Source organism: Xenopus laevis, chromosome 2L, assembly GCF_017654675.1.
Source record: "Xenopus laevis strain J_2021 chromosome 2L, Xenopus_laevis_v10.1, whole genome shotgun sequence".
Classification (NCBI taxonomy): Eukaryota; Metazoa; Chordata; class Amphibia; order Anura; family Pipidae; genus Xenopus; species Xenopus laevis.
The window spans coordinates 31,204,423-31,215,659 of NC_054373.1; the positions used below are offsets into that span (position 1 = coordinate 31,204,423).

The window sequence follows — 11,237 nt, forward strand, 5'->3', positions numbered from 1 at the left end:
TATAATTAATCCAAATTGGATGCAAAACCAGCCTATTTGGTTTATTTAATAGTTACATGAGTTTCTAGTAGACTTAAGGTATGAAGATCCAAATAACAGAAAGATCGGATATCTGTAAGAACCCAGGTCCCATATTGTAGAACATGTATATTTACAAAGCATGTGCAGCTCTTTCCCCAACAGTGTGTTGGTCAGATAATTTACGAGAATAAAATTTGTAATCTCTGAAAAAAACTTCCTGTCCCTGACAACCATAAATGACTAATTTAATAACAGCGGCCAGAGGAATAATTTAAGAAACAACAAAAAATGACCAATTAAAAAGTTGCTTAGTGCAGGTCCATCTATAACATACTGAAGGTTAACTTTACCCATAAACCTTCAAACTTGGCAGAGTAATTCAGAAGCATGTCTGCGCTTTTCCCACTTCCCCATAAATACTCCAGCCCACAAACTCTGCCTACTCATACAGTCTACATACAGGATACAGTCGCAGGAAAACATGTTTTTCTAAATGTATCAGCTAATAGTGCTGTGCTGCTCCAGCAGACTTCATGACTGAAAATGTTTTTTAAAAGAGCAAACTGATTTGTTTTATATTAAGTTTTGAAATCGTTCATGGGGATAGCCATGTCGTCAGTTTCCCAAGTGCCCCCCAGTTATGCGACTTACACTCTGATAAACTTCAGTCACTCTTTACTGCTGTACTGCAAGTTGGAGTGATATCACCCCCTTCCTCTCCCCCCCACCAGCAAACCATCATCAGAACAATGCGAAGGTAACCAGATTGCAGCTCCCTGACATAATATAACAGCTCCCTGGTAGATATAAGAACAGCACTCAATAGTAAAAATAAATCCAGGTCCCCCAAAATTCTGAGATACTGGACAAAGGTAACTAAATACCTTCAGACATACGAATGCTCCCCTCCATCCACTCCCCAGAGGTGTGTCTGCTGGGTCTGATAGATGATCTACTCCCTACAAATCATGGGAGGACAAAAATTTTACGCCAAAAATTGATTATCATGAGATGGATGGCTCCCCTCCCTCCTAAGAAAGGGGCTTGGGTAGAATATGTGAACAAAATGCTGCCACTAATAAAATTAACGCATGAGGCCAGGGTACAACCAGGTAAATTTGATAAAGTGGTTGGAAACTCACCTCGCAATGTTTTGATGCTAATAAATGGAAAAGTGAAATTTCGTGTGATGCTATGACTTACATGTTTGTGATTATATGGTTGAATTCAAACATGGCTGTACACCCTTCCCCCCTTTTTGTTTTTCAACCCCCCCCCTTTTTCTTCTGTATCCCCCCCCCTATGTTTAAAATTCAATAAAAAGAATACCTGTACACTGCGACACATTCAGTTACATTGAGTAGGAGAACCAACAGCCTGTCTGAAAGCAGTTCCATAGTGCAGCACTGGCTCTTTCTGAAAGCACATGATCAGGCAAAATTGCCTGAGATGGCTGCCTACACAACAATATTACAACTAAAAAAAATACACTTGCTGGTTCAGGAATGAGATTTTATATGGTAAAGTGAATTATTTGCAGTGTAAACAGTGTAATTTAGAAATAAAAAACTACACCATTAAAATCATGACAGAAAATTTTTAACTTTTCAAGCGTACAATGGCATGTGTTTGCTAAGAAGATTTGAAAGGAAAGAGTTTGTCTCATTTTTGTTTTAAAAGTCTGCAAACTATTTTTGCGCATATTTCTAAATGGGACACCACAGCTACCAATAAGACGTTGATATGCTGACCTCACTGTAAGTCAGCAAAACGACTAGGAAAGTACATCTGGTCATATTATTTACTTTAAACTTACACCAGACCATAAGTTTTATTCCAGGATATCCTGGTGCAACCATCTGAGTCACTAAACTTCTGCTTTACTATCCCACCCATCCATGTCTGCAACATAGATGGGCGGGATGAGTAAACAGTACTGTTGGCAAGTAAACCAAGCAAAAATGCAAACAGCAACACATCTTGATTTGGTCCATTACTACTGCACTGTGAACAAGCAGCACACATCCCATATATATATATAAAAAACGTATGCGTGTGTGTAAATAGGAACATGTTACCCCCCCCCCATTAAACTGATTTCATGTAAAGCAAAGTTTCCAGTATATTGTTTAATGTAGTAAAATGCCTTCCATTGCTCATCAAGATGATATTTTATTTAAATAACCTTCAAGAAAAATGAGGGATGATCCTATCCTAACAGGAAGTTTAAATATGTATCTATTGAAAGATCAGACAGATTATGTCAACTTGCCCTTCTGCTTTTAAATGGCAGCAAATGCCAAAATTGTACTTTCGCTTGAAGCCTAGTACAACTGAATATGGCTGCTGCATGATCTGCAAAGCAACCCCCAAATTATAGCTTTTTCAAATGAAAGATCTTGCCTTAACTGTGGGCAATTACCGAATCCGCCACAAAAGTTTCGGTAAAGCAATGAAATGAATCAGAATTGGGAGAGGGAGAGAGGGAGACATAGAACTAGGAAGTATGGCTGAAGAAAACCTAATGAAGCTCACAAGCAGTTGAGGATTAATTTACTTTATTTATTAACAGAAACCGGTCAATATATTTACCTGAAACATCATACCACTCCGCACCATTGGTAATGCCATCTTGAAAGATCTCATCTTCTTCTCCCTCACACTCTGGATGGCCAGTCTTCATTATGGGATGTTTTTCAGCATAGGCCTTTGCCAGGTACTTAAAAACTTTGTCATCAGATGAATTGCTGTAGAGGCCAGTAATACGATGCTGGCTTGAATCATCATAAGGGTAACTTGCAACCACGGAGCCACCATGAAGGTTTCCAGACAGAACAAACCTGAAACGGATATGAAGTCAAGGCATACTTTAAAAAAGAGCAATGCTGCATTTCTTTATGCTTTATAGCTCTCCCTACAATAAAAATAGATCCTAGGTATTGTTGTGATTCTGTGGAGGTCTACCAATATCAACTAGGGATGCACCAAATCCACTATTTGGGAATCAGCCGAATCCTTCATGAAAGATTTGGCCGAATACCGAACCAAATCCTATTTTGCATATTCAAATTAGGGATGGGAAGGGAAAAATGTGGAAAAACATTTTTACTTCCTTGATTTGTGACAAAAAGTTATGTGATTTCCCTTCCCTAATGAATATGCAAATTAGGATTCAGATTCAATTCAGTCAGGCATGAGAATTCGGCCGAATACGAATCCTGCTGAAAAAGTCAGAATCCTGGACAAATCCTGAACCAAATCCTAATACCAATATTTTTGAACAAATTTGATTTTTTATTGATTTTTCAAAAATCTAAGATACGGAACCGTTATCAGCATGAAAAGAAACTAGAACAGACTTTTCGAAAGTTTTTTATTCTGGTGGTATTTGTTGCAAAAGTGTAAAATGTGCCACAGGCCTCCAATGTTCAATGGACCTATATTTGTCCTTTAGAGAATGTCTTTGCTATAGAACTCTATGGAAAGTAGCAATGGGAGCCTTGAAACCAACCGCATCCAAATGTTTCTGCATACAGCAGATCCACAGCCAATGCAAACGAAAGCTCCCCATAGCAGGTAGGTTAATGTGGTCTTCGATCCGACCGCCTCTATACTTCTTGTTGTGCCCACGATCAGCTCAGCTCAATATTGCCCACCTCAAGGTGGACATATGGGGGAAAGATCTGCTCATTTGGTGACGTCGCCAAAAGAGCAGATCTACCTATGTATGGCCATCTTAACAGCAGTGATTTAAATATTACAAAGAAAGAAACCAAAGATCCAACTAGCGGCACTCAGTTCAATAAATTGACAACATTCAGGAACACAACCTCAATTCATTTTTAAAACCCTATTTATTAATACATTATTATAATATAAAAACACCATGTATGATCAATGCTAGACCTACAGGGTGACCCCTGAGATATGGACTATGTACATTCAGCTGCCACAATCCTTCACTTTGATATATAACTAATGCAAAGCATTTCAAAAGTCACAAAATATATTCAAGTGAACTATAAAGATGGCCATAAACGCAAAGATCCGATCGTACGAATCAACGTACGATCGGACTTTCCCATCTCCTGACCTGCCACTAACCATTCAGATCAAAGTCTTACCATTCTGATCAAGTAAAGTAGTAAAAGAAAAGATCAGCCAATGTACTACCTCTTACAGCAATCGTACGATAGTTATTTCTGACAAAGCTGGTGACAGTCTCCCAATGAAAATTGTGTGATCGGCAATACATGCAGAGATATTATCGGCAGGAGACAGAAATTTTCTAACCTGTCCGATCGCCCAAACGACTGATCTCCGCCGGGCGAAAAATGTCGGGACTGTCCACACATGGTCAGAAAATCGTATGAATCCATGATTCGTACGATCGGATCGCCGCGTCTATGGCCAGCTTAACTCCCTTTAATGAGCTCATGGACAAACTGTTTCTATGGGAAGCTAAGGGTGGCCACCCTGCAGGTCTAGCATAGATCATAGACCACATAAGCAAATGTAAATGGTATTGAAAAAAATTCTGAAGGTTGTGCTGTTAATTGGGTCTTTGGTTTATTTCTTTTTAATACTTAAATGAAGTGTTGTTTAACATCCAACAGCACCACCCCATTCTAAATTTGTTTATGGATGGGGGAATTACTCATATTAAATGACAGCAGTGATTTTACCCTATCTCTACTAAAGGTTAAAAGAGAAAGCTGACTCTTTTAAGAATACACTTCTCTAGGAATCCCCTAAATTAAAGTTCTCAGGCCCAGACTAATTATGAGAATCTGCTTTGTGACCAAAGAGTCTTAAATGAACGGGACAAGAAAAGCGAAATTTCAAATACTTATTGGTCATGTATATTGCCTTTTATTGTCACCCTTTAAGTAGCGTGTCATTTACTGCTAATGGGTTGTAAGTTGCAAGAAACTCCTAATATGTATGTTGTGCCCCTTATGCGCATGTGCAGTCCAGGAGTAGAAGCTTCACTCAAGACAAAACCCCTATATAACCAATGGGTATTGCAAATTTCTAGGGATGCGGCTTTTTTCAGCAGGATTCGGATTGGGCCGAATCCATCTGCACGGCTGAACCAAATCAGAATTTACATATGCAAATTAGGTGCGGGTGGGGAAATTGAGTGCCTTTTTGTCACAAAACAACGAAGTAAAAACCGGTTTCCGCTTCCCACCCATAATTTGCATATGCAAATTATGATTTGGATTCGGTTCGGTATTTGGCCGAATCTTTCACGAAGGATTCGTGGGTTGGGGCCGAACCCAAAGTAGTGTATCTGGTGCATCCCAACAAATTTCACTTTCCTTGTTGATCAATATGTATGATCAAATAATATTGTTGATCAAAATGGTATGATCAATGCTAGACCTACAGGGTGCTATGGACACTTTACTTGTTTCTTCTTTTTTTCCATACTTGCTGTAGTAAGAAACAATGCTGTAATAAAGGAGATCACAGGGAGGCACACTAAATGAAATGGAAACTCAGTTCTAAGACCCAACGAACTGGCTAAGAATTCCTGCCTAATTAGTTAAAGTCTTCTTGGCTCCGCAAGCGTAAACCCTTGAAGGCAATTTAGTCCTAAACCAGGAAAGAAAAACAGCACCGATAGCATCAGATCTATTGTCCTGTTCAGTTCCTGAAACCTTTGCATACAACTTTTCAGATAAGATTAATATTAGATATACAGGTATGGGACCTATTATCCAGAATGCTCAGGACCTGGGGGTTTCTGGATAACGGATCTTTCGCTAATTTGGATCTTCATACCTTAAATCTACTAGAAAAGCATGTAAACATTAAATAAACCCAATAGGCTGGTTCTTCTTCTTTATTACAGAGAAAAAGGAAATTGTTTTTTTTTAAATTTAGTTGTTATGCTGTTGAATCTCCCAGAGCCATTGGTCACAATATGCCTTCTAAATAGCTTATACTAGGATCTGCTGCTGTCTATGGGAGCCTAAAGCAGTGAATACTGACCCCAACCTGACATTCTATTAGCATGCAATCATCGTTTAGCTAGAACTGTAGATAAATATAGTACACAGTGACTTACTGAACAGTAGTTGTATATACCTGTGACACTTTTTTTAATTTAAAGAAATGTGTCTGATGTAGTGTTGGATAGTAATGGAAGCCTTGAATTCTCTGTTATAGAACACAATCAAATCAATTGGAGAACAGCCACAGTGATCCAATGAGAAGAACAACTCTGCTTAAAGGAACAGTTCAGTGTCCAAGTAAAAACAGGGTAAATAGATAGTATGTGCAAAATAAAAAATGTTTCTAATATAGTTAGTTAGCCAAAAATGTAATATATAAAGGCTGGGGTGACTGGATATCTATCATAATAGCCAGAACACTACTTCCTGCTTTTCAGCTCTATAACTCTGAGTTAGCTCAGCGACTTGAAGGTGGGCCACATGGTACATATCTGTTCAGTGAGTTTGCAATTGATCCTCAGCATTCAGCTCAGAAACAAAAGCAACAGATATGACCCATGTGGCCTCCCCTCAAGTCTCTGATTGGTTACTGCCAGGTAACCAGTCAGTGTAAACCAAGAGAGCTGAAAAGCAGGAAGTAGTGTGATGGCTATTATGTTAGACATCCAGTCACTCCAGCCTTTATACATTACATTTTTGCCTAACTATATTAGAAACATTTTTTATTATTATTATTTTGCACAGCCTATTAAACTAGTTTTTATTTTACACTGAACAATTCCTTTAAAGGGAAAGTATAGAATCCATAATCAGAAGCAAATTTCCAGAATAAATCAATTATCCTAGTACCATTTAGTAGGTAAAGTCCCCAGAAACATCAGAGCCATATCTGCTCTTCTGTAAATAAAGTCAGCAGCTGTTCTCTGTACTCACTAAACAAATGGCACTGAGCAACCAGATGTTTATAACAGTACAGGTATGGCAACAGTTATCCTGAATGCCTGGGACTTTCTTGATAACAGATCTTTCCATAATTTAAATCTTTATACTTTAAGTCTACTAGAAAACCATGGAAACATTAAATAACCCAAGTAGGCTGGTTTTGCTTCCAATAAAGATTAATTATATCTTTGTTAGGACCAGGTGCAGATATGGGACCGGTAAACCAGAATGCACGGGACCTGGGGTTTTCCAGATAACGCAGGGGTGCCCAAAAGGTAGATCGAGATCTACCAGTAGACCTTAAGGCTAGGGGCACACGGCGCAATTTCGCCGCGATTCTGCGCTGGGCGAGTTGTCGCTGCGTTTTTTAAGCCGAAATAGCTTTGCTAACTTTGGCGCTGGCGTCAATGCAAATCGCGGCGAAATCGCTGCGCTAATTCACACGCGGCGATTCTTTTTCTACTGTCGCCCGGAAACGCCCAGCGAGGCAACTTCGAACGACAATAGAAAACGAATCGCCGCGTGTGAATTAGCGCAGCGATTTCGCCGCGATTTGCATTGACGCCAGCGCCAAAGTTAGCAAAGCTATTTCGGCTTAAAAAACGCAGCGACAACTCGCTTAGCGCAGAATCGCGGCGAAATCGCGCCGTGTGCCCCTACCCTTAGCTGGTGATCAGTAGATCTCAAGACACTGTCAACAAACAGCTTGTCTAAATCATCCTCCCGTTTCATGCTTTTCATTCAGATATTTATTTTGTTAAGGTTACATAAGAAATAGTTGTTTGTTAAATATAGCAATATATATTTTCTCATAAATAAATATTTAAGTAATAGTTTCCACGGCACAGAATCCTAACAAAGCTTTTATGGATGTAAATCATAATGGAAAATCATGACTAAAAGTAGACCTTGCATTAGTAAAGTATGGGCACTTCTGAGATAAAGGATCTTTCCGTAATTTGGATCTTCATACCTTAAGTCTACTAGAAAATCATGTAAACATTAAATAACCCCAATAGGCTGATTTTGCTTCCAATAAGGATTAATCTTAGTTTTGGATCAAGTACAGGGTATTGTTTTATTATTACAGATTAAAACGAAATCCGGATCCGATGTCTTTGGACCATAACAGAATTTTTTGCTGCAATGTGTGGCATTAGCCTTAGATTTCATGTCCACATCTTAGTAATGCTTTACCAAACCAGATACAATAAAATGTACAAAAAGATGAGCATGCAGGAAGCTAGGAATACACACCTGAATATCTGTGGCTCTAACACAATATTGTCTCTCTCTTTTCCAAGAGGTAATGAATTTCTGGAAAGCGCTGTTTAAATAACAGATAATAACAAGGTAGGATCTGGATCAATTATCCAGAATGCTTGGGAACTGGGGTTTTCTAGATAAGGGTTATTTATGCAATTTGGACCTTAAGTCAACCTAGGGTGGCCATACAAGATAAGGCAAGGTTTCCAAATGAGTAAATCTTTCCCATATATGCCCATCAACAGCAGGGTGATTAGAATTATTTGCTTAAAATGGACTTTATGGGAGATGGCCTTCCTATAGGTTTCTGAATATTGGGTTTCTGGATAAGGGAAATAGGTGACACTCTAATTTCCCTATTTCTCTGTACGTTATTTTTTAATTTACTATTACTGACTTGGTAATTTACTATGGAGAAAAAAATAAGTCATTGCTTTTCAGAAATCCATCCCTCTTGACTAAAATCAGGGCAAACACGACTGTTTAACATTCCATTTCATGAAATAACAAACCTGCAGGTGGCTGAATCTCAAGCACAAGATTACATGGCAAACAGATCACAAGAATTTCTTATTTGATATGCCTGAACTAACATCTTATGCCAGACAGACAGGTCTCACATGGCAAAGCCTACTTTATCACTATCAGGGATGTCCAAGTACCTGCAGTTACTCTTAAAGGGGCAGTTGCCCTTACAATTAAATATTAGCATGGCGCAGACTGCAGCATCCTACTACAATTTTCAATTAATATAATATATCCTGCAGTTTTTTTTAACGTGGATTTTAGCTGTGTGGGTGCTAGGGATTCATTAGCCTTGTAACCAATTAATGAAGTTTTGTACAACATTCGGTGCCTGTATGGTGGGAGACATGGAGACCGATATTGGCAAAAGTCTTGGATATTGGTCGTCTTGTTGATAGGACAGGATGAAACATGTTTAATCGGGTACTTCTGAATGTGCTCAAACATCATCAGAAGGTTAATGCTGAATTGTCATGTAGAGGTAGAATTCTATTGTTTCTACCTGAATATCTGACTATTCAGCCCTTAACGTTTGTAGAGAAAACATACAATCTTTTCTGTCACCAATGATAACAGGAAAGATCGTAATTGTAATGTGTATGGCAATGGAAGATCTATAGAAGAGGGCCAGAAAAGCAAGATAAGTAAAGCTGGCCATACATGGTTAATATAGGGCTAATCTATTTGTGGGCCCTAGGGCCCAACCATCGGATCACAATGAGGAGAAGACGGGTGGTCGGATCGAGGACCCTATCAATGAACCGATGCAGTCCACGTTCAAAACTGGATTTTTTTCAGCCAGATATGGATCGTGGAAGCCAGTTGGAGGGCTCCATACACTGCACTTATATCTGGCATGTATGGAGTCTTAAAGGAGAATCCAACCATTTTTTTTTTAAAGCCATCTTCCGGCACTTCACAATTTTAGAGAGTTTCAGGCCATGCGCAGTTATTGCAAACCGACAAATTGCTCCAACTGCGAATGTGCCACTTCGCCGGTCTCTCACTCAGCTTACTGAAGACCCAGATGGGAAGATGGCTGCGGTGAACCCTGAATCTGCGCAGAGGGTAAGTATAAAGTAAGGGGCATTTCCCCCGGGGGGCAGCTATTCTGGGGGGGGGTAGGGATTTTTGTTTAAAAACTGTTGAATTCAGGGATACTGTCATGGGAAAACATGTTTTTTTCAAAATGCATCAGTTAATAGTGCAGAATTGAAATCCATTTCTCTAAACAGCAAACAGATTTTGTTATGTTTGATTTTGAAATCTGACATGGGCTAGACATATTGTCAGTTTCCCAGCTGCCCCAGTCATGTGACTTGTGCTCTGATAAACTTCAGCCACTCTTTACTGCTGTACTGCAAGTTGGAGTGATAACCCTCTCCCTTTCCCCCAGCAGCCAAACAAAAGAACAATGGGAAGGTAACCAGATAGCAGCTCCCTAACACCAGATAACAGCTGCCTGGTAGATCTAAGAACAGCACTCAATAGTAAAAAAGCCAAGTCCCACTGAGACTGATTCAGTTACATTAAGTAGGAGAAATAACAGCCTGCCAGAAAGCAGCTCCATCCTAGTGCTGGCACAAGTCACATGACTGGGGCAGCTGGAAAACTGACAATATGTCTAGCCCCATTTTATTGTTTGCTGGGTCAGTGACCCCTGATGACCAGGCAGCATATTCAGTTGCATACACAAATAGGCAGAATACTGCAGAAAGCTAACAAAAGAAATAAAGAAGACCAATGAAAAGGCTGCTCAGACTGGGTGCTGCCTGTATAAGAGCTAGAAGAAGTTCCATTGCCAGCAGCAAGTTGTTACCTGTTGTCACGGATCCAGTTGATGAGGGCAGTGACCTCGGGCACCAGGGTGGCATCTGGCGGGTGACTGTCCGTAGAGAATTGGTCGGGGAAGCTGCGGTTCAGGTCCTTGTCGTTGGCGTTGTTCCTCCCTCCCTTGTCCCCCCGGCAATCTCCTTCCTTGGACTTCTCGAAGCCGTCCGGGTTGAGGCTGGGCACGATGTAGATGTCGGTGGTGTTGAGGAGGCGAGTGATGCGCTCGTCCCGGCCGTACTGAGCCAGCAGGTACTGCGTGAGGTAAATGAGCACCTGGCGGGACACCGTCTCATCCCCGTGCATGTTCCCCACGTACTTAAACTTCGGCCGCTCCGGGGGAGCCGCGTCGGGTTCTACTGTGAGTCTCACGTACCACAGTTCTCTCCCCTCCACCGAGCGGCCCACGCTGTCCAAGCTGGCGAGTTCCGGGTGCGCTTGCTGGAGGGCATGGAGAAGCTCTGTCAGCTGATAATAGTCGTAATAATGATCGTGGGTCTCCGAGTAATCCAGCATGTCCTTCTTAGTGGCGAAGGGACACACCGGACAAAGGGTCCCCAGGAACAGGAGAGCGCACAGAGGAAAAGCCGGGTTAGCCATACTGCCGTACTCACTCTGGCCAGCGGCAAATCCCACACACCTACTCCACAACCCTCACTTCCTGTCTGCGCCTAGCAACCGTGCTGGCAC

General features: G+C 40.7%; 1 protein-coding gene across 1 annotated transcript in view; it reads right to left on the bottom strand.

Moving 5' to 3' along the window:
- cpd.L (carboxypeptidase D L homeolog) overlaps positions 1–11,147 on the bottom strand; it is a 45,332-nt gene extending 34,185 nt beyond the window's left edge. Inside the window, exons 1-2 of the mRNA XM_018246080.2 lie at positions 10,537–11,147; positions 2,614–2,861 (exon numbers count right to left, since the gene is read on the bottom strand). Of these exons, the coding sequence (XP_018101569.1) occupies positions 2,614–2,861; positions 10,537–11,147 (859 nt within the window). The remainder of the gene's footprint in view (positions 1–2,613; positions 2,862–10,536) is intronic.
- Positions 11,148–11,237: the final 90 nt, after the last annotated feature.